The 25,073-nt window shown below is 35.4% G+C and overlaps 1 protein-coding gene across 1 annotated transcript in view; it reads left to right on the top strand.

The window, feature by feature from the left end:
* The first annotated feature begins 896 nt into the window (after nt 1–896).
* Nucleotides 897–25,073, top strand: part of LOC132798727 (neurotrimin) — a 68,286-nt gene continuing 44,109 nt past the window's right edge. Inside the window, exons 1-2 of the mRNA XM_060810686.1 lie at nt 897–1,449; nt 8,970–9,361. Coding sequence (XP_060666669.1) covers nt 9,235–9,361 — 127 coding nt within the window. The 5' untranslated portion in view covers nt 897–1,449; nt 8,970–9,234. The remainder of the gene's footprint in view (nt 1,450–8,969; nt 9,362–25,073) is intronic.

The raw sequence follows: 25,073 nt of genomic DNA, 5'->3' as shown, positions 1-25,073 counted from the left end.
ATGCAACATTTGTTTACGTTTCTAATGGCAATCATAGTGAAGAAAGATCAGTCTCCTCATGTTCAAAATTTTGATGAGTCTTTTTTTTGTTTTGAATGTTGATCCGCTCTACTCGCACCCCTTTTGCTCTCTTCTATTTTCATTGCATCAACAGTGAAAGCATAAAACAAAATAAAATGCACTTTAGATGACGGCACATGTGCTGAATGTGTTGTGCATTACTTTTAGCTTTCATTTTTAAAAGGGGGCCAAAATGCACATTACACGCAGATGTTAAATGCATGGAGCTAAGATAAAATATATTTAAAGAAAGTTTTTATATTCTACTTTAATTATTCTTGGTGAAATTTTAATTAGAATTCTTTTATTTAAATTTAAATATTTTATTTTCCAAGAATTTTGTAAGATTTGTATTTAAGTATTATGTCAACAACCTGTAAATAAATAATGTATATATGCTTCAAGTGCACAAGTTGAAGTCAAGTTGCTAGTAATAGGTTGATGGATCCAGTAAAAAAGGATTAATAATCAAAGCACTACCAGCATTTGAACTTGTGCAGCTTATTTTTGTTCTATTTACGGACATGCATGAAAAGTGAATTACCTTTCAAATGGAATAATAGAACACACATGATGCCATCTGCTTATCCAATCGTATTTTGCCAAAAACTGTATTGGGACTAAGCACCTTGATGAGCTTCAGCTTCAGCAGCCGAAGCGACGCGTTACAACGAAGACCATCAACGATGCCTTTCAGTCTGCATTTTTCGTCTTCGGCTTCGGCTCACAGTAACACGACTGTTGATGCTGTCTGCTGCTGATGCTGCGTTCATTCGTTCTTTGAGTTCGGTTCGTTCGCTTCGTTTCAGTGCCAAATCGGCTGTCGTTGCGCACGGTTGTCTATTATACGTATATGACGCTCCGTTACTTCCGGTTTGTCTATGGTTCGGTTCTGTTTTGTGCTGTCCTCATAGACGCGTTGCGTATTTCGTTTGCAGTTTGTGTTGTTGTTGTTTAAATGCAGCAGGCAACACGAATACTAATCATAATATTGTAATTGTAACAGTAATTGCAATTTCGATTGCAAGCTGCTGCTGTCTATTAATTAATCATTCTGTTATTTTAAGCAATTGCTTTGCATCTCTCTATATCGTCTCTATTGTCTGCCTATTCGTGTTCGAGTGTGTGTGCCTCTGTGCGTGAGCGCGGCGTGTGTGTCGGTGTGTGAGTGCCGGCGTCGGTGTCGGCGTCTTCTTGTCTATCGCGACTATCTATCGTCTGTCTCCCTCTATCTATCGCGTGTCCACCTAATTAAGTTCACGAGCAAATGTCGCAAAACAGATCAGCGACAACAACATGAAAATGCGTTGCGTTCTCGTCTCGTTTATCTATTTATAAATTAACATTACCAAGCCAGACCCCTTTCTTTTTCCAAGACATTGACACTGGGTGAGTTATCAAATGCAAATGCATACAAAACAAAGGGGGAGAATTTAGAATAGTAAACATTGCTATGCAGCTAAAGAAATAAACTAAAAGAAGCATGCGATCAAGTCAAGGCGAATACATTATTTGCATTTGCGAGAACTGATGCAATAGGAACATGTGAGAGAGCGAGTGAGAAGAACATGTTAACAAAGAAGAAAGGCATTTGAGAAATATTGCGAGTGTAAACTTGGGACTGTAAAGCGATCTACTGTTAAGTGGATTATACTTCAATGTTAAGTGGCTTTATTTTTTATTGAGTTGATTTATATCAATTACTGATGAGTGGGGGGGTGGGTATTGATAATCATAGAAATAAAAATAAATTTAAAAGCTCTTAAAATGGAGTAGACAGACTCAAAAAAAGCAAAGTGTAGATCAACAATATATAATAAGAGAGTTTTTCATGATCACAAGAAGAATAAATATGAAGTTTAAATTTAAATCTATAAATTGAAAAATTTATTTAAGAAATATAAAAGATGTATTGTATTATCCAAAATATAAAAAATAAATTCTTGAATACAGAAGACGCCTGCAAATTAAAAACATTTTATATTTAGCTTATTTATAATTTGTGAAAAATTAAAATTTATTTTATACGCTTATGATACAATTAAAAAATGTCGATACTCATTTAAATAGATACAATAAGTTTATTGATCATATTATTTACTTTTATTAAAAAGGAAAATAAACTAAACAATGCGATAAGACGTAACTTGACTTACAACAAAATATGAATATTCACTTCAAAATATTTTATTCTGAAATATGGAAATTATAGAGAATTCTAAATTTAATGTGGCTAAAAGTATCAATGGCATACTTAATGAAATGATTGGCTAATTGATCTCTAAACATGCTCTGAGATAGATCAAATCAATCATTCTCTTTTTCTGCTCAAATCATCGAAAGAAATCAACATCAAACCGACAGTAAACAGCTGCTGTTGCAGATGCTGCTCATCTTGTTGCAACTGCAGCTGGTTGCACTAAGCACTTGGGCAAGCAACCCATCCCCAAGCCCCAACCCTGCTCTGCCCCCTAGTGAGTTATTAAACACTTTTGCTGTCTGCTTTGTTTATTAATGCGTGCCACACCAAAGCGCAGCAAAATGTTGCCTTTTGTGCATTGGCATTGCACAGTTGTGTTTATGTGCTTGCTTCCGTTGCAACTCCCACCAAAAGTTGGGCGGGGCTCCACCCCAATAATCAACAACAACAGCGTCTCTCCACCTTCCACTTCTCAATATATTTCCCACATTCTAGCCACACTTGCGTCCCTTGGCAATTGTGTCGTATTAAACTCTTTAGCAAGTTTTACGGCGTCTTCTAGAACTATTCGCATGAAAAATCACGCCTTTCATTGCTGAAAACTTAATGCCAACTTCACTTTCAGCAAATGTTGCAAATTTAACACACGACTAGTCAGAGTGTTAAGTGCTATTGTGTCTCTCTCTGTGCGTGTGTGTGTGTGTGTAACACTTCATTTCAACTTCATGTTGCAATTGTGGTTTAATGGCAATGGCAATAGTTATAGTAATTATCATTGTAATTGCATTTCGAATTTCGAATTTTGTGATTTATCTCGCCATGATGTCTAAGCAATAAGAAAATTAAATAGAGCATAACAATTTATCAAAATTGAAAGGAAAATGTTTCTTTTGTTAAGCTGAAAGAAGCTAATTTAAAAGCCAAATATTAACACTTTTCACTTTGAATATTTAATAATCTTTGCAAAATGTGAGCTTTTTATCTTTTATTTGCTTGTTATTCTAGTTGGATTACAAAGTATCTAACTACACTGTTTGAATTATAAGAAAACTTGTTTTACCTTTAAAAATTCTCAACAGTTTTGCACAAATCCCTCTTGAAATTTCCTTTATTTACTTTGAAAAACTAAAACATTATTTGCTGCCAGACTTTAATGCTATTTGTATTGAATTACATTCCCCAAAAAAAGGAAAGAAAAATCATTTCACCTTAGACGCATTTGTTTTGCATTTTAGGCATCTACATTTTTGCTTAATAAATTTCAATTTTGTGGTTTTTATTCACATTTTTAAATCATATTTTTTTAGAATTAAACAGATTGCGAGCATGGGTTTCTTTTATAACACACTCTTAATTATATTTTGAAATGTTATATTGCAATTTATTTATTTTAGCTTATTATTTATTTATTTTGGCTTATGCACATTTAAAAAATTGTATTGTATTGTATTACAAAATTACTTTTTGTTTATAGCAATATTTATATTAAGAACCCATATAAATTTTCTGTGCACAACAATTGCAAACTAATTGTTGTTCATCCTTTAATATGTACAATTGCAACTTATTTTAAGTCTTATTTTCATTCAATTTTGTTTTTAATTGGGAAACTCTAATTTTTTGACAATAATTTACATTTGGAAATTTTGTTTGCACAAATTTAAATAGCATAACAATAGTTGCAAATTATTTCGTTTAAACTAATTTAAATGTTAGACTGCAATAAACCAATTTAAATGTTTAAACCAATTTAAATGTTAGACTGCAATATATATTTCTTCTCCCAATCGTTATTTAAACTTATTTGCATATTATATTTTTCGAAGCTTAGTATCTTCTATATATTGCAAATCTATACAGCAACTTATTTGAAAACATTTTATTTGAAACATATTGTTATTTTAGTGTTAAAATGAAATTTCTTGTAAAACATTTTAAATATTCACACATTCATCTAATCAAATTGATGATTGTTTGACATTGTGCATATTTTCCGAAGTTTAGCAACTTTAATATTGCGACAATTTCAGTTTATTTCATTTTCTTTTAAACATCTTTAAACACCTTTGTAAAGTAAAGTTGAGCATCTTTAATGCATTCGAATTTTATTTAAGGGAAAATAACGTAAAGTTGCTGTATCAACAACAATTGCAAATTATTTGAAAATCATTCCCTTTGCAACATATTTTCCGTTATTGTCAGCTGTATCTCGGTTGCATTACACAATACCATTGTGATGATTGAGCCATGATCTGGCAACTGGCAACTGTTGATGTACTACAATGATTTTGCATAATACCAGACTCAATGAGTGAGTCCCTCCCTTCTTCTTCTTCTTGCTTCTGCTCGGAGTACAATAACAACATCATCTGGTATTTAACATATTTTATGCTCATTAAGTGTCGCTTTAAGTGCAAACTCTTCGACTTTCACCAAATGGCCAACTGTCGATGGAGCCTCCAGCTTTCCACATCAACTTCCTGTCGAATGCCCTGCAAAATGTTTTCTTTAGTAAAGCGGCCTAATGAGCGCTCATCTTAAACGTTACAGGGTATTTGCTAGTCGTGAACTGCATTCGTTTGCCTTTTAACTTATATTTCTTGATGGTGCTGCTGCTGCTGCCGTACATTGATGGCGATCAATTCTGGTGGCTGTGATTTAAGTGCGCGTAAATCTCTGCGGTGAAAAGTGGTGCCAGCTTCGCTGCCTCGTTCTCTGCCTTCTTACTCTGCCTCATTCTGTGGCACGGCATCGGCATCGGCCTCATGCCACTTGCCTCATATACTGCATCGTTCATGGTTTGTTGCCGTTATTTGCATTTCATTTTTGCGTGTGGCGAGAGAAAATGTAAATTGATTTATTATGCACAAGCGACTGAATGCAGGACTTGGCAGGAGGCGACTCCTGCACACGCATTCCCCGTCTCTTTCTCTCTCTCTCTCTCTCTCTCTCACTTGCTGGCTTCCTGGCCAAAAGAATACAATAAGAATGCAACACAAAAACGAGCAAAAAAATTAAGAACGCAGCGAAAAAAGATGAACAAGAAGGTAAATCTTCAATTGGAGTTGCCGGTTGCCAGTTGCATCCTTCGCATCCTTCTGCATCCTTCGCATCCTTTTGCATCCTTTAGCCTTGCAATGCCTGCGGGGGCGTAAACATTGCTATTAATATTGATTTAAATGCGCTAGGTGGAGGTAGAGGGGAAATGCCTTTGCTGGTGACTGGAACTGTGACTGTTCCCATTACCATCATTGCTCCCCAAGTCTCTCCCTCTCTCTCTCTCTCTCTCTCTCTCGTTCTGCATCGGTCTCTCTCATTCTGCCATTACTCACTGTCAGTGGCCATTGAAAGCCGACGGCACTGCGTTGACTTTTCGCTATTAGCCAAATTGCAAAAATCACGCGCTTAAAGCGCTTCAAGCAAATAAATAATATGCAAAAATAGCAAAAAAAAACACGAAACGAACAACAAAAGCGAAAAGAGAAACAGAAAATGGTTCAACTTTCAACCAGCCGCAAAGTATGCAACACAAAGCGAAATACATGGAATGCCACAGCATAATAACTTTTGGCAATAATACAAAAAGCTTGCCTTCTGCTTCCTTCGAGCCTGTTTCGTGTGAGTGCATGTGGGTGATATCTGGGTCTGGTCTCGGACTAGTCTGATGGAAAGGAGCGAATGTAGGGCCCCTCAAATCGTTGGGCTGTGAAAAATATGCAAACCACTGAGGTGAATACTTCGGCTGGGAGAGGGAGCGGGGGAAGGTGAGGCAGGTCTTGATAGTGTGCCTGCTCTGGCGGCTAATAGACATGCCAAATATGTAAACATGTCTCGTACTCATATGCTGTGTTCCTCCACCGTGAATTGCGAATATTTTTAAAGCCGAAGTCGAACAGCTTAAAGATGCGCCAAAATTCAATTAAGTTTACAAATTGATTTCAATAACTTAGACAAAAGACAAACAGCGCATCACAACAACAAAAAAAGACGAAAACGAAAACAAAACAGCACAAACATTGCGGGTAAACCACAACAGCTGCTGTTAAGAAAGCATCGCCAGCATTTTAATTGAAATGCATTCATATTGCAATAGGGCGAAACCTTGCAAATGGGGTTGAGATACAACTAGAAAGCAGGCGTAGAGAGAGGGAGGGGGAGATGGAGAGGGAGAGGGAAGGAAGGAGCGGAGTTACAGCAGCAGCTACAGCTGACGGAGCAAATTGCTTTGCGCTTATGACACGAACAGACATAAAGGAAAATGTCAAATAAGAATATTGCAGATCATGTTGATTGACTTTGAGATACTCTATCACCAATTTAATTGATTTTTAATGCCATTCATTTACAACATGAAGCGTTGCTAAATTAAGTTGCCATTTCGTTAAGTAACCGAATTAGTAACATAAAAATATTTTGATTAAATTTCATGAATTCCTTCATTCAGTATTTTTCATATTTTAATTTTGTAAAATTAAACTAAGTTGCTAAACTGTTAAAAATATTTTGATTCAATATTTAAATTTTAAGTTTCTTCATTTAATTTATTATTTAATTTAATTTCAATTTTGTAAAATTAAATTATGCTGCCATTTTGTTAAAAGAAAACTGAATTAATAATATACAATTAAACAACATATAAATTAACTGTGGAGTCGATGGCCTTAGTTGCTAGCACTTCCTTTTTTTAGTTATTACATTATTGTATATAATAATTAACATGAAAATAATAATAATATTAATTTACAAATATTTCGCTTTCAAAATCCTTCAGCTGAAAATATTTCTTTCATTTTACTCTCTCTATTTTGAATGTGTTTAATTTCTTTGATTAACTTATTCAGATAGATTTCCATATGCATTTAAATATAGTTTTCTTTAATTTCAATACATTTAGTTAGATAATTTTTCTTAAAAATATGTTTCACTTAAATTTATATTTTAATTGGTTGTGTGTCACAGTTTGATTTGATTTTGATTTTTTTAAATTATTTGTATTCAACTTATTTAGTTTGATTTATAGAAAAATATCTTATACATTTATATTCAGGTTTCTTCATCTTTTCAATTTAATTCGCTTGATAATTTTTTAAAAATTCGTATCACTTAATATCATGTTTTAATGGATTGTGCTTTACAGTTTGATTTGACTTTTAATTTTACAAATTTTTCAATTACCTTATTTGGTTTGATGATTTTATAGATAAATGGCATATATGTATATTTAAATGCTATTCACTCGATATTTAATTGGTTGTTATTGCAGTTCAAACAGTTATTTAATAGAGTTATCTGAGTTTAAAGCGCAAATAGTGTATACAGCTTTTATAAATGAAAATCACAATTAATTCGCGATGTGATAACGTTTCAATTTGGAAAAATTTTAATTGATTAAAATCTTGTTTGAAATTGAAATTTATTTCAGTTTAAATTCGATTTAGTATTATATAAGATTCCATTTCATAAATCCTCTGATTTCTGTCGGTGCTTAAGCAATTAGCATCGACTTTAAATGCAGGGTATATACTATATGCATATACGAGTAAGATCAGCAGCTCTGTAGAATCGCCTGTCATATATGCAAAGGCAAAGGCCAAAGCGAAAGCAAAACCAAAGGCGAGCAATGGCGCCAAGTGAGACGCCTGACGAGGGATTTGATGATGATGATGGCCGTGGCATTTGCTTGGCTTCAAGGGCTTCTCCTGAAGCCAGCAGCAGCCTGTCAGTTGTGTGAGGTGAGAGGTGTGAGACCGAGAGGGTGAGAGGGTGAGAAAGCGTTTCCCCAAGTGCTGGACAACCGAGCGAGTTATTGGCTGTGGCTTGACTGAATAGCAGCAGTTCATAAAGCGGTCCAGAGACCGAGAAAACATTTATCAGTACATTTTATACAGAGTCGAGCGAGAGTTGATTAGTTGATGCCACTTGAGGCGACTTGAGGCAGGGCCAAGTGCAAAGAAGGTAGACAGACTGATAAAAAATATAAAGAAAAATAAATACATGTTAAGTGAAAACTGGCTTAGCTTTAAATCTGAACTTTTGTGCATTCCATGCACGCCGTGATTTCCACAGTTAGTTATAGTAATTAAAGTGGAGTCAGCAGCAGTCCGATGGAGTCCATCGTGTAGTACGTGTCGGAAGTTGCTGGGAATTAAGCCCGCAGACGGCAGACGGCAGACGATGGTGTCTGACTGGACATAGATGAGAATCCTTTATGGAAGAGCCTTTCGCTCTCTCTCTCTCTCAATCTAGTCCTTTTGTATGTGATTTCGTCCCTTTCGCCCAGCCATCTAGTTGATCGCTTTGGCTTTCATTTGTCTGCTGCGTTTTTATGACTTGACCGTTATTTTTGTTTTATGCTTCGGTTTATTATTATTTTTGCTTTCTCGTTTTTATTTTTATACTGTTTGTTGTTGTTTTTTTCCTTTTGTTTCTCTCATAGAATTTCTTTTTAATCCGCTTACGTCAGGCGAAATTCAATCAAGAATTTGCACTGCTCTCTCCCTCATTCCCTCTCATTCACTCCTCCCCTGAACTGCTGTCATAGAGAAGGCAAATAAATAAGCAGAGTCGGCTTTTAGACGTGCGAGTATTAAATACAAGCAAATTTAATTTGAAGCGCGTCCTTTAATTTAACACAAAATTTATGTGCGTTATTGATAAAAATATGCCATCATATTTAATTAATTCTTTTCCCGTCTCCGTCTATTTGCAGCACGCAGTACGCAGCAAAAGTCATTAAAAAAAAACAACGCGAATTGAATGTGCAACATTTAAATAAAGCAAAACATAAATTGAACAACGCTTACGATATTCAATTAATAAACGATAAAAAATATACAAATATACGCATAAAAAAAGTGCTTTTTTGCCGCGATGATAAATGGTGCGCGTTGATTGAAATCATTTTGAAATATTCACCAAGACATTGACACATTGTGGTATCCATTCGGTTATTTTTTTTTTCGGTCGGGGCAAACATGTTGAACCATCTCTACTTCGCCCTTCTCACAGTTCTCCTCACATCCGAGACGATGAGAACTCTAGCTCTGAGCAGCGATGGCGGCGTGGGCAACGCTCCTGGTGGCGGATCGACAGCCAATAATGGTAAGTGGATATATATAAGCATATAGTATATAGTAAATTTACAATCTCATGTTACATTATGGTCAACTGACAGGCAATTTGTATATCAATTAATGCTAGCCAGTGGCCAATATTAAAATATTGAAATCACATTTTATTTAACACATGAACTTCAATTAACTAAATTAATCGAACAGCGAGCCCAAAAGCTCTGACAGCGTCACAGCGATTAAAACTTGACATGTTTAATTGGTTGAGTGGATCTAAGCCGATTTAAGCAGATTAATATTTGAGTCAAGAACTTGCAGAGCTTTTCATGTTTACTCAACGGTTTAATTATTCTTTGTGGACTTATATTAAAATTGTCACATTTAAGTCAGTAGAAAAGTAATCAAAAGTAATTTGTTGCGGTTTAATTTACAATAATTACATATTTGATTTTAGTTTAATTTAATTATATAGTCAATTTAATTCATTTGAGTTGATTTATATTTTATTTAAAGTAATAATTATAGCAATTTATTTGTTCTTCTTTAAAACCATTGCATTTAAATGTACAATTCGGATTATGGCAACATTTTGATGCACATTGCATTTAAATGCACAATTCGGATTATTTTGACAACTCATTTTTTAATTAATACCCTTTGTAGTAAATCTTCAATATCTGTTGACTTACATTTTGTATCACGTCAGAAAAAATCAGTTAAAAATATAATAGATTTAAAATTATTTTTAATTTAAGTGCAAATTGCAAATAAAGCATTGCATTAAAATGCACATTTCCGGTTATGGCAATATTTGTGATATCTTTGAAGCTGAAATTTGTAGTAATCCTTCAACATTATCTGAGTTACGCTAATTGTTAGCTTAACATAAAACACTTTAAAAAATAAAAAAAATTAAAATTATTTTTAATTTTAGTGCATTTAAATGCACATTTCAGATAATGGCATCATTTTACCAATTCATTTTTAAGTTAAGACCTTTTCTAGTTAATCGTTTAACATCTGTTGACTTATATTTTTTATCACTTCACCAAAAATCAGTTTAAAATATAATAAACTTGAAATTATTTTGTAATTTAAGTGCACATTGCATTTAAATGCACATTATGGCAATATTTTGATATCTCAAGCTGAAATTTTTAGTGATCCTTCAACATTTCTTAAGTTACGCTAATTGTTGGCACAAAGCACTTAAAAAAATAATAAAATAAAAATTATGTATTTATAATTTTAGTGCACATTGCATTTGAATGCACATTCCAGATGATTTTGATAACTCATTTTTAAATTAAAACACTTTATAGTTAATCGTTCAACATCTGTTAAGTTCCACTATTTATCGCATTAATCTTAGACTTTATAGTTCCATTAACGATAAAATAGTTTTGTAACTAAAAAGCCATAAAAGATCAAGCATTTTCAAGCATTTCTTAAACTTACACTAATTGACTTAATAGCAAGGGATTATAAATATACATCCTGTGTCTTTGAATAATGTTTGAGGTGACGCATTAGTTTGGCTTATTGCAGTAATTAAAATTATCAGGAATAACTTCTGCTCGTGCTCTTCCGTTTGTATTGCCAACTATTAAATTGCAACTAAAGATAAATATACCATTCATAACTCAAAATGCCAAGTTTCTGGCGTTTCTCCTCAATTGTTCGCCCGAAAACTTAGCTCAACTCAGCTTGGCCATTGAGGAGTTCATTAGCAGCAGCATTGAAGTGGCCGAAGCTGGCCCACCTAGAAGGAATTGGCTCGAAGCTAAATCAAAATCACACCCATAAAACTTTCCAGCTAATAAATGGCATGAAAACTTTTTGGCCGCTCGTTTGTCATTTTGAGGCAGGCAAGAAGGCGGACCAACGAGCGAAATAATTGTCAATTTATTTGTAGGCGTCCCAGGACAATGCCTGGCAGCAATAAAATTTATTTAAGTGGCCTCATAATTGTTAACAACAACGAGCAGAAAATAAACAAAAGCCAGAGAGCAGAGGCTGCTGCAAGTGAAATGAGCAATTATTAAGCCATGAAAAATGTAAAACACAAAAGACACAATACCACAACAAAAAACAATGAAAACAAAGGAAAAAAACACAATACCAAAAAAAACAAAAACGCAAGTCAACAAACATCATAATCAAGTTATTACTCGTATACCGTGGGAGTGACGGAGGCGTGGCAGCTGGAAGGCATGCAAAATGCTCAACAATGAAAATATTAATAACGTTAATGAAATTCTCATTTGGCTGCCTCAGCCAGAGCAATCCAGAGAGAGAGAGAGGGCAACCGAAAGAAACCAACAGAGACAAACAAACACAGAGAGTGAAGCCAGGCAATAATGCTAATGAGTAAAATGTGGCAAGGGAATGGAATGGAGCAGGGGAGTGGGGGAAGGGGTAGAAGGGCCAATGATATGCTGGGGTTAAGTTAAATCCATGCCAGACATTCACAATGCGTGAGAGAGTGCGAGTTGGCTGACAAACCAAATATTTGCGCCGCTAAATAGGCAACAAAAACCGAAAGCATGCGAAAAGTGCGTGTGTGTGTGTGCGTGTGTGTGTGTTGACATTTATGTGTGGTCAACGGCATTTTAATGCGAAATTTTGAAAATTTTTTGTTGGGAATTCCTAATGAATTAGTTATGCGACTTTGATGACTTTTGTACAGCACGCTTCACATCTGTGATTGTGTGTGTGTGGGTGTATGTGACATTGTGTGTGTGTGGATATGTGTGTGAGTTTGGGCAACACAATGAAAGCTTCCTAATTACACTGCCAAGTGGCCAATGCAAAGTTGGCAAGTGCGGTCCTATTGTAGAAGGAAAGTACTTTCTACAAATGCACTTGCAAAAGTCGAAAGTTTACTTTGCCTTTTGACTTTCACTTTAACTTTGCGATGATTATGTTAGTGCTGCATTGAAAACTGTTTGACAATTGTAAATGCCGAGGAAATTCTATTCGGGATTAAAGTCTAGGCAACACACTTACATAATGTATTGAAATCGAAAACGTTTCGATGGGGCGGGGAATATTTATTTTTGTATATACATATGTACATATGTATATCTTGAGCTGGAGAAAGTTGCAAACGTAGGAAAAATTGTAAGGAAAGAGAAAAGTTAGGTAACAATATAAAGCTAAGGTAATTAGCCACATTTCAAGTTAATATGAAAAGTCGTTGAAAATTAAAATAGAATTTATATTCACTTTAATTATTTGAAAATATTTGTAGTAGAAGTTCAAGGAAAATTTATAATTTTTGTCATATTTTTTTTATAGTATTTTATTATTTAGTAATTTACTTTTATAAGCTTTCAGATCATATAGAAAAAAACCTCAGCGTGAAAGTTGAGCACATTTTTAAAATTAAGTATTTTTTAAATATACCAAAATAATATACTACATCTATATACTATTACATTTAAAATATACTAACATGATATACCTAAAAAATATTACAATAATGGTATACTATTACATTCAATATATACCAAAATAAAATACTGAAATAATACTATAGCATATTATACTAAAAAATACAATATCAATATAATATTATATTCAAATTATACAAAAATAATATAGTAAAAATACTACAATATCGATACACTGGTATATTCAAAGCATACCATATTATACTTAAAATACTACAATATCGATATACTGTTATATTCAAAGCATACCATAGACCCTTTTTTCAAAATACAATTATTTCATAAATAACTTCTTAAATTTTCATCTAAATTTTATACAAATTATAGCTATAAAAGTGACAACGAATTAGTAAACATGATTTAGACTAGACCACAAATTAATAAACATAATTTAGACAACAAAATTAATAAACATAATTTGCATTCTTTGAATTATTGCTTTTTAATTATTATTGAATTAATTACCATAATCATAAATCAAAACATATTGATTGAAAATAAATAAATACTCTCTCTTAATTAGGCGGAAATTGTAAATCGGTTGATGACCCGAGTCAAGCTACTTGCATAATTGTTACATAGTTACTTAACATTGATGCTAACGTAATTTCAAGTCGACAAATTTCCGAAGCGAGTGTAAATTTCAAGTTGCTTAAAATTGATGTAACAGGATTACCCCAATTAGCTGTTGGCCAAGCTAATTAGCCATTTCACTTCACGAGCCACTTCATAGCACACAAAAAGCAACTGTTAACGTTTTGCTCACCTCACAATGTTTTGATTGAATTGCTCCGGAAAAGCGCTGACGTCACCGCCAGTCAAGTGTATCCTTCATAATTTGCACCAATTACATGTCAGGGAACAATATTCACTTTCCCCTCGACACTCTCATATGCATAACAATACACAAACAATTACAAAACAGCAACAAGAACAACAGCAACTACATAGCACTAATGACAGCCACGAGATGGAGCAAGAAGTCAGTTAAGAGAGAGCGGGAGAGGAGAAAGCAGAGAAAGCGGCAGCCAGGAAGCAAACTCAGTCAGGAAAAATCAAATTTGTCAAGTGTTGAAGTCAAGTTGCTTTCGTTGTTGTTGTTGTCGCTGTTGTTGTTGTTGTGTGGCGTTGTAAACACAATAAAAATTACACTTAATTTGGCATTTAAGTGGCGACAACGTCGAAAATGTTTTCCTTTGTTAGCGAGCGCACAACCCATAAAAAGGCATTTGGGCGTGGCTGTGAAGCATCCTCCACCCGAGCGCCTTCTCCGCCGCCTCCTCATGTGTTGAGTGTCATTATGTAATGTGACATTTAAACAAAGGAAACGCGTGTGAAATGTGTTGATGGCTTTGTTGACATGTGAAAAGAAATGAAACTGAAAGAATCCACACAACAGCAAAAAAAAAAAAGACAGACAGCGAAGTGGCCCCGAAAAGTCAAGTGGTTATAACTATGAGCAGAATGTGTTATGCGAGAAAGTATTGAGAGTGAGAGGGGCGGGGGAAAATGGAACAGATGACACGACGCACAATGCGAGAGTTACGAGCATTTCCATAAGCAGAGATCATTTGTCAGGCAAACCCAAAAACAAGAGGGCGAAATCTGTTTCTTCCATTATGAAACACTCAACTGCGACAGCTGGACGGGAGATAAGCTCGCCCTTTAGATATTGTTGCAGGCGGGGGCTTTAAAGAATATATACGTATATTGTATATAGTCTCCCCTGCATTACGGCGTGCTTGAATGGCCATAAAAATAAAACGCTTTCCGCTTCACATCGTCGCTTAATGGCTGCGAGGATTCGACGGGGGCGTTGCTTTCCTACGCTTTATCTGCGCTGATTAGCAATTAGCACGTGTCTCTTGGCCGGGGCCAAAGCCATCCCAAAACATTGAATTATTATGCTGAAGGTCAGCCACGTGGACAGCCAAGTGGCAAGTGGCATGTAGCATGTACCCGGGGAGGACAGTCCCGCATGGGCCCAGATTAATGATGTGACTGGCCCGCCACAGGCGGTGGCATTATTAGCGTTGCTCATGTGGCTACACAGGCTTTTACTTCTGCTTTTGCTTCTGCTTCGGCTTTTTGCCAGTCATCCACGGACTCGAGTCCAAGTCTTGTCTGCGAGTGTCTCTCTGTGTATGTGTGTGTGTGTGTGTGCAGCCGCATAAATCAAGTAGATTATCAGGTAGAGATAGTCAGGGCCAAGGATTTGCATATGAAATTTAGTTGACAGCCACAAGCAGTTACGGATTTCCACTTTTTGTGTTTCATCCCCTTCCCTCCCATGCCATGCCATGCCTTGCCCCGTATGTTGCAACAATGAGTGTGAGAGCGAAGTGGTCGTTTATGTCTTCGGCGTGTTATCCTGTTATCCTGAAGGCCAATTAGGCGTTAGTCTAATGAAAGACCACATGCTGTGCTCAGCATACTATTAGGGTTATCGACTAGAAGGTGCGAATGGCTCTGTAAGGATCTTTGTACTTCAATTACTCTGTCATTGTATTGCACTAAAATTGAGATTTGCATTGCATTCATTTTCTCATTGGGATTAGATGGGAAATATAAAGCTTTATTTTATTATTTAATAGTTGCCACTTAGCGATAACTAAATGTCAACATTTTACTGGGTTTTTTTTTTAAATATTTAAACCAACATTCATTATTAATTATTCAAATAAACAATGGTAAAAAATTTAAGTCAAAGTTGTCAAATTGAACTGATTGATAAACTTGTTGTAAATATAAGCTTGCAATTGCTAAATTATTATTCAAATATTGAAAAAGATCTATTATTTTAAATGGATTATTTAAAAGCAAACGCAAATTTCACATCTTAAACTGTTCAATATAAATACGAATATATTTATTTATAAAATATTCTTCACAAAAACGAAAATAGATATATTGTGCAATTAAAATACAATCATATTGAATTCTTTTTATAAATACTTAGTGGGCATTAATTTATTATATAACATTTGACCGAATCAACATTCAAATATTATTTTAACTGAGCCGCTAAATAGTAAGGCGTATCAGACGCTGTGCATTTAAGTGTAACTCTTCTAAATTGATCATACAATAATCTTGTACGCTTTTAAGTATCGTTTATAAGCCTAAAAAATATATTGTTCGATCGATTGTGCTGCGTTTAACTAAAAATGTCATAATACAAATATTCCAAATGTGCAGATATGGGCAATGCATTTAAGTGAAATGATTTAAAGCAAGTAATGCAATTATCTTAGATGTGCAGGTAAAAAAAATAAAATAAATTTACACGCCTTTAACTTGTCCCAATTTAAGTGCTACTCTTTGGAAAATCTTTTTATAAAGTTGTTTGAAACATTTGGAAAACAATATCTCCAATTTTAAAATACCAAAGCAAACACAAAAGAAAAAATTTGTTTCATTTTAAATGTACAAAGCAAACAGTTGACATTTGGATGCATTAATTCAATAATTTAAAACGCATTAAGTCAATAGAAAATGTAGAAAATTGTCTAACCCGTGAGTTTCGAGTACTATTATCCTAAGGAGCAGAAGTAGCAATACTTGTGAATATGTGTGTATATGTGTGTGTGTGCGTACTTGAGCATGTTCATTTAGTAATAAACAAACCAATTTATAGTCAACTATTGTTGCAACTCGAAACGAACATAGTGCAGCACTTAGGCGAAGGCAACGCAGCCATTGCAGCAACAACAGCAACAACAATAATAACTGTGCAACTACAACAAATACTACTCGAACAGCAGCATCCCACAGCACTTGCAGTCTAATCACACCCACTTCAATGCACTGCCACACACTCACACTCACACTCTCAAACATACACAAACACACACGCACTTATGGCCATTGCCATATATATTCATGCATTCAACTTAGTCACTTGGTTGCACGCGCCGTCAATGCGCACAATGGAGCACATTGTGGGCGTCGTGTGTGCGCGTGTGTGTGTGGGGGTGTGGCACTAAATGACGCTGAGTGCACATTGCCACAATTCTTTGGGCCATGCGGAGTATTGTTGCTGCCGTTGCCGATGTTGCTGCTGTTGCTGCTGTTGCTGCGTTACTGTTGGTGGCATAATTTACATGGCAGCACTTGAAACAAACCATTGCATACTCTTAGGCGAACAAAGGCCACCAACTAAAAGTTGTACTGAGCACTGAGTAGTGCAAAGTGTTGCTTTATGATTAGCGCAATTTAGTGCACTTTAAGATGCTTAACCATGGCGTATACGTAATGCCTAATTAGCGACGGAGAAAAAGTTTACATTGCATTCTGCTAACCGCAGGTCATATGAAACCAACGCAGAGCAGACAGACTTACAAGCACAATATATGTATGCGATATATGCTACATATATACATATATAAATGTGCAGCAACTAGAGAGACACGACGCCAACTCAATGGTGCAACTTCAAGCTACAAATTTGTTTGGCTTTCGGTTTTCTCACAGATACTCTCACAGATGCCAAAGGCAACAGCAGCATCAGCAACAGCAAACCACAACAAGAACAACAACAACAGTGAGTGTTTTGATAGATGTAGGGTGCAAAAAGGTGGCAGAGAGAGAGGGGAGGAGCTGAGCTGCTCGTGGGATGCAAAGCGCGATAATTGACCTGCAAGCGGGCGAGCTAAAGTATCTAGTCTGTATGTTGCTGTTGTGTGTGTGTGTGTAACTGAATGTGTGTGTGTGTGTTGGCCGTGCAACTGTGCAACAACTTTCGCTTTGATAAAGGACCTTGGCGTCAAGTCGAGTCCTTTCGGCGGCAACGAGGCGTGCCCTCTGGTGCATAGCATCCAAAACTGCAAAGGCGGAGGCACCCGCATTGCACTTGCCCCTTTTTGACTTGCAGCACACTTTTTTTTTGTGTTTGCAACTTTAAAACCTGATTTAAAACGTGTGCGTGTAATAAACGATTGTTGCAATATATTGTATTGTTAAAGTTGCTCAATTTACCACGTTTAGTTAATTTAATTCGAGTGGAATTCAACTTGAAATTCACCTGTAACTCGCAACTGAGCAGCATTTGAGAAAAGCTAAGCAAATGTTGTAGATACTTATGGAAAACAAGCAAGCACAAAAGTTGAGCTCAGGGCATTTGGCTAAGAGGATATCAGAAACAAAATAACCTGCCAAATGCTCAAACAGAAAGAAATCTCTAAAGAGAAATAAGAAAAATGTTAAAACAATAAAGAAACCAAAACCAAACCAGACCAAAAAAATAGAAAAAAACGCGCATAGACAACGAAATAACAAACAAACGAAACGCACAACTCATTCAAGCGCATTAAGCGAAAATAAAGTTCTTTTTTTACAACAAGAAAACAAAAGAACTGTCTGTCAATGTGTGTGTGTGTGTGTGTTTGTGTGTGTCTGAAATCAAAAGGAAAACGAACTAGATAAAGTTGCCCGGTTGTGGAAAAAAAGGTTCGCTAAGCGACTGAAGCAAAAGGATTTGTGAAATTAGTGAGGCAATTTGCATAAACCATAAAACAAAGCATACTTTTTGGGGCAAAATAAAAACAGAAAAAGAATAAAACAGTCGGGACAGAAATAAATGTCAGCTAAGCCAAAATGCTGAGTTATGGATATTATATGTCAATCGCATAATTACTGAATTTAAATCAGAATTTGAATTGAAGATTTCCTCAGAATCCCATAGGAATCCCATTCTACGTTAGTCAAAAAGCAACAACGACAGCGTGGATATCAGTTCAGCAGAATCTCTGTTTCCTAACTGTGTAAAGTGCTTTCCGTTTTCTGTTAAATATCAAAACATTTTGAAAACTTTTATTTTCTTTATATTGCCTTGTTTTATGAGGCGTAAAAATAACATTTAAATGTTAACACGCCATTTAAACGCAAATTTGCGCTGTGTGGCTGTTGCCTACTTTTGGGCGCCTTAAACCAAAAGAGTGCAAAAGAAACACGAAACAACACTAGTCGAGTGAGCTCGACTGCTATTTACCCCTTAGGTAACTCTATTAATTAATTCATAATGTTTAGCTTGAGTTATCTTGAATGTGCTTCACATACATTTATTAGTTAAAATTTCACTTTAGACTTAATTCTATAGTAATATACATATAACCAGAACAAATAACGCCATCAGCCTGTTTCTGTTTCTTATATATTTATTTATTAATGTTTTACATAAAAATCGGCATGTTTTTTATATATATTTATTTAATATAGACATAATACAAGTATAATTAAATGACAATAATGTACAATAGTCGTTTGACTTATTTTCTCAAAGGTGTATAAACATGTATTTTTATAACAAAAATATTTTTAATATGAATTTTGATTTGCAGTATTGACAAACAAATAAAAGTTTGTTAAAACTTCTTCAAATATAAATCTAGAATTCTTGAAATCCACAAATTAAGCAATATTTTAGTTCGTAGTTAAGCTGTCACTTCTTTATATATACTTTCAGAATAAGTTGGTTCTGAGCATACAAAAATGGCTTAACGCTCGATAGAAACTCCTAGGATTCAAACAACAATATTTTTTGTTTCTTACATCATACACGTTTGCTACCATTCGTGATTTGTTCTACGTCTTAGAAATTGAGTAAAACTAAATATAAAAAATCGAATTTTCTACTTTGAAAGCGTGATTTCCGAAACTCGTTTCGAGCACATTGGCGCTCAATGCACATAATTGAGTAAATTTTTCTCCAACGTAGATTCACAAAAAGTTATTATACTCTTTTAGTAGACGAATTCAATGCGAGCACAGGGTATAAAAAGAGCATTTGAAAACTGTGGCATGCCAAGAGGCGCCTGGCATGTGGTTTTTCCCCCTCCGGCTGCTTCTCGAATGCTTGTCGACTGCTAAATGGCAGCTGAGACGAGAAAGTGGCAGCAGCAGCAGTTCAAAAAACGAAAAAACGAAAAACTTGCCCCAAATTTATTGACGAAAACAAAGTCAAGTGGCGAGAAACCCAAACCCAAACCCAAAACGAACCAAAACCAACTCTTGGCTACCAGCTGAGATTGCAACGAGCGATTTCATGGGTTAACCATCGCAACCATGTGGGCCCTTCATGTGTTTACGAGCTGTGATAAGCTAAGCAACACACACACTCACACTCACACACACACCCTAAACCCGAACTCGAGTCCCATTTAGTATGCCACACGTTGCGCGCTCGTTGCAATGTTGTCGCCGGGCGACCACAGAAAACAGAGCCAACTATAAATCTATCATGTTTACGCTGAGTTTGACGAGCAGCATGCTCGGGCAGATTCTCAGATTTGCAGACACCAAGACGGCCGCACTTCACATACATTCCAAACTACACACTAAAGAGGGGGCGAGGAGGGTGTGGTAACTACACAGCACTTGAGCACAATTTGTTTATGCAAGTCGCAAGTCGAGGCTGTGAGCGAGTAAACGTTGCTTGAATTATGGCTTTGTTTATCCCAAGTCGTAGCACTGGCAAAAAGGAAAAATAGGAATGCCCCAAGATACCGCCCACAACACACCCTTGCCTCCTTCTCCCACTCCCTCTCCCTCTTCGGTGTTTTTTTTTTTGCCATCGCAAGCGAAAAACTTTGCCTCCGCATTGCAACTGGGTGATTTTCCGTATTCCCCAAGGATGCGGGCGAAGAGGGGCGTGATATGTTATAGCATCATAACAATTGATTTTATTTGCCTCGCTTATTGATATCTCGTGTGTTATTTTGATTTTATTAGCAAGATCGGCCGACAAGCACATAAAATGAGGCCGCTCTGCACGAATTGCCTTTTATGAGGCTGTCCCACTTTGTAGCTATAAATTATCATTTAAAGTTCGAATCCCGAAAAAAACAAGTAAGGAAGCTATAGCGTAGAAACTCGACTGTGAGATACCCGTTATATAAATATTAAAATCTTCCAAATTAATATACTATAAATCAAAAATATACCGAAAGCTATTTGTGTAAATTAATATACTATTGCATTGTAAATATACCATATAGATAGTTAACGAACGCAACTTAGACAAATCTGCATTAGCTGTTTTTTGCCATTTGCAATTAATTCTTCTACTTCAACAACCGAATTCGAATTGATAAATACTGTAGTTATGAATGTCTGTATCACAATTTGTGAGCTTAGCTCAAAAAAGTGGCTTGCTAATGTCGATTTATATTGCAAAAATCTAAAACAAACTTGATCTGCTTGCAAAAATAACAAATGCTGTCGAAAACGAATTATATCTCTGACATTTACGTGTTGATACGGAGGGACGAGCAAACGCACAGACATCTATCGTATCGGTTGATTCCTTCCGCCTTTTACATATTATTCCTGCGGACACAAAGCTATAATTCCTTTCTGGCCTAAGTGTAGCGGGTATAAAAGCATGAAAATACATAAAAAACGATTCCATTGTTAGAAATTCACAACTTGCTAAACTCTTTTGCTTTTGGGGTTTCGCAATAAAATTTCATTTCGTCTATTAGCATATTGTGTGTATTTATAAACTTGTTGCTGCGCCTCGCCCCCTTTAAAAATTTTACATTCTTGGACTCTTCATCGATACTTTTTCGCCCCCCGCTGTCATGGCTGTAAAAGGAGTAAAAGTTCTCAGCTTATTGATTTCGCTTGCCTTCCACAAATACTTTGACACTTGCTACTGGCACTTTGACAAGCCGCAAAAAGTTCACTTGATATATTTATGAAAATGTTTTTGACACGTTTTTAATAAGGTTGTTGCTGTTAATATTTTTCTTTTTTGCCTCTTTGTTGTTGCGTTGTTCGCCTACCTGAGGTTCGTGCCACATTTGCCTCGTCTGCGTTTGACAATTCGTGTTGTTAATTTAATTAAAAGCGTCATTCTCGGGCTCAACGATAGGCACTCTGGCACCTTGCACATGGCAGTTTTGTGAGTTTGTTTTTCACTCGTTTTTATTTCCTTCACAAAGTTTACAAAGTTCCACAAAACGAGCAGCAATAGGAAATGTTCGTCGTGAAGAACAACGGCGACAAGGCCAAGTGACATGCTTAAGCTAGGCATATTTCAAGTAAAGTGGCTGTAAAAAGTCAATAGGCCAATTGCGTGTTTTAATTGCAGATGAGGTAATGTCTGCTTAGTTTCAACAAAATTAATTTAGTCATAACAAATTCATACCTGCTTCGACTTTGCCTAAATAATTTAGATGATTTTGTAAACAGATAAATTGCTGTGTTGAATATCTTTCCGCAACCAAGCTGATGTATTTAATTATTGATAGCCAACAAAAATGAAACAAACGATTCGGTTATTTTCAATTGGAAAGGTATTTGAAAGAGCATAGCTTTGCTTTCATGTGGATCAATCAAAATTGTGCAATGAAGGCAAAGGTTCATAGGTTCATAGGCGAGGGCAACGAGTAGTATGAGTATAGTATACCCAAATGACCTGCAAAGCCAATCAATATAAATAAACTTTGAACTTTGCGTTTTAGGTTTTACTTCGAAGTTTTGTTGGACTCGATGGGCACAATAACAAACCAAAATGTTTGGTAAATAAACTTGAAGGCAAGGCAAAGACTGCAAATGGCAAAAGAAATGAAATCAAATAATGTGAAATAAAAGTTGAAATAAAATGTGATTATACGAAAACGTTGTGTGTGTGTGTGTGTGTGTGTGTAGCTGTTCAGCAGCACACAACTACGTGCTCAGATAGAAAAGTAAACTAATGTTGAAATCTCAGACTGGCGGCGCGGTTGCATTCAAGCTGTAGCAGCCACAACTACAGCAGCTACAACAGCCACAGCCACAAGCAACACCAATGTGCCACTGACAACAACAATGGACAATGTGAAAAGTAGAAAAATTCATTTTCACTGGCAAAAAAACGCATATGAACAGGAAAAAATAGCGATAACTCAAATTGAATGCCAATAAAGTAACATATGCGGCCCTCCAACAAATTCACACACACTCAAACACACACATTCCGACTAACAGCGAACAACGTTGCGTATACGTAACCAGTAACTAGCAAGGCGTTGGCTGAAGGACACGCCATGGGCAACGTGAGGCGCCCCGCCGGAAGTTGGCAACGCAGTGCTGCAAAAAAAAAAACCGAGCAAAAAAAAAAATGGAACGAAAAAAAAACTGAATCAGAATGCCGAGAGCAAAACTAACGAGCTGCGTTGTATTTAGCACAGGCATCTCCAATGGCCCCAAAAGTAATGCCAATCTAAAATAATACAATGTGTAGCATGTGTTAGCCACGCAGGGGCAAGTTTGGGGGGAAAGTTTACGGGGGCGGTGCCACACAGAAATAGATGGGAGGCGATAACGAACTGCCACAAAACAAATGTACAAATGTACTACAGCAAAAAAAAAATGGAAGACAAGACGAAAAAAACACATATATATGTATGTATATAGAAAAATGAAATAAAATAATAATAATAAAAAAGAAAAATGAACACAATCATTGTGAGTGGGCAAAAAAGAGGGAGGTCATACTGCTTCTTTTCTTTTTCGGTTGTACGAGTATTCGGAGCTATGTGCGAAGATGTCAGCTTAGCAGATGGGGACTGTCAACGGCGTTTCGTTGACAACTATTGACACTAACATGATATTACTTATGCATAAAGCCGTAAAGTATGGTCACATACTCTGAGTGATGATGCGTCGAGCTAAGTTCGTTGGCAAAGTTATAAATAGAGCATGAAACAAAAGCGTTGGAAGTACAAAGCCAGAGTTAATGGGTTAAATTACTTACGTTAATATTTTGAAACAAATTGAAGGAAATAGTTACAATCTTTATTTAATGGAATTCAATGAACTTCACTTTTAATTTCAATTAAGTTATGTAAGTTTTATGAAAATTTGTTTGAAGTAATTTATTTATATTTCTGTTCTTAATGAAATAACTAAATAATTCAATTAATTCAATCTATTTATGAACGCAATTTAAGATTATTAACTTTAAATATTTCGCCAATTTAAATTACAGTTTTTTCATAAATTAATCTGAAATTTAGTTCATGGTTTCAAACCACATTGTGTAATTATAATAATCTTGTATTTAAAATGTTCAACTTAATTTCAGTAAATTCTTAGCATAAATGAATATAATTGTAAATGGAATTTAATTTATTTTGATACAACTTTAAGTAATTGAACTCTTAGAATAAGCGACTCTTTAAGAATAAACTTTGATTTTTTAAAATCTTTCTATATTTTTGATACATTTTGTTGTCCCTTGTTAAGTTGACTTGATCTGTGCACAGTTTTAATTAAATCATCAAATGCTAAATACTTTTCAATTTATTTTAACTAACTAACTAAGGAAATGTGGTCAACTAACCAACTGTTATTTACTTTTATTCCTTGGTATGTTGAATCTATAATTCAGCACACCATTGCATTGCCCAAAGCTTATCTAGTCATCTGCTGTCCGAAGCATAAACACACACTTTCACATAAGAAAAATACTTATAAAGATGCTCTTTCTATTGGCCTTTGCTGACATTTTGTCCATTGTTATTTTTGTATACGTTATGTATATTTTTGCACAATCTTTCATTTTGAACTTGTGAAGATTGAAAATTTTGTGTGAGGACAACGAAACGAAAAATGCTGGCAAAACGTTGCCAAGGCTAAGGCTCAGGCTGAGAGTCAGGCTCAACGCCCTTTGTTGTTGCTCTTCCCTGGAGGCTGAGATTTTGTTATTGGGCGATGGCATTTTATTAGCACTTGGACATTTTCAACATTATCATAAGGTTATGCATATCAAAGTGTGATACACACGCACACACTTCTGTGCATGTGTGTTAGCACTCGTCTCAGCATTTATTGTTCCCTGGGTCAGTGTTTGGCAATGCAATTTCAGCTGAATATTTGCTGAAAATTCTATCATATTTTGAATTTTGCTTAGACAAGCTTTTTACACCGCACCTGAAGGCTATTCACTCAATATGTATTTTTGGAATATTTTTCTGCCAAGCATTTTTATGTTTATTTTACGGTCAAGCCGCTCGTCGAGCACTTATCAAATATGTTATGCAGTTTAAGTTATTCAAAAGGTTTTGCAGGAACTGCATTTTCTGATCACATATATTGGCCTAAATTACATGCGAAAATTGCATTTTGAAAACCAAACAATTGAAATCTTATTTTCAGTTACAGCAATCAAGTAATGAATAAAATAATATTAAATATTGTTTATACAAAATGTTTTTTGACTTGAATTTCATGCAGTCTTCAGCATTTTTCAGAATTTAATTCACTTGAAATTTTTGACACTTGATTCTCCCCAGTTTCTCACTT

This window comes from Drosophila nasuta, chromosome 2L (assembly GCF_023558535.2).
Source record: "Drosophila nasuta strain 15112-1781.00 chromosome 2L, ASM2355853v1, whole genome shotgun sequence".
NCBI lineage: Eukaryota > Metazoa > Arthropoda > Insecta > Diptera > Drosophilidae > Drosophila > Drosophila nasuta.
Note: the sequence above shows the minus strand (reverse complement) of the source record. Positions and strands in the feature narration are given on the sequence as shown.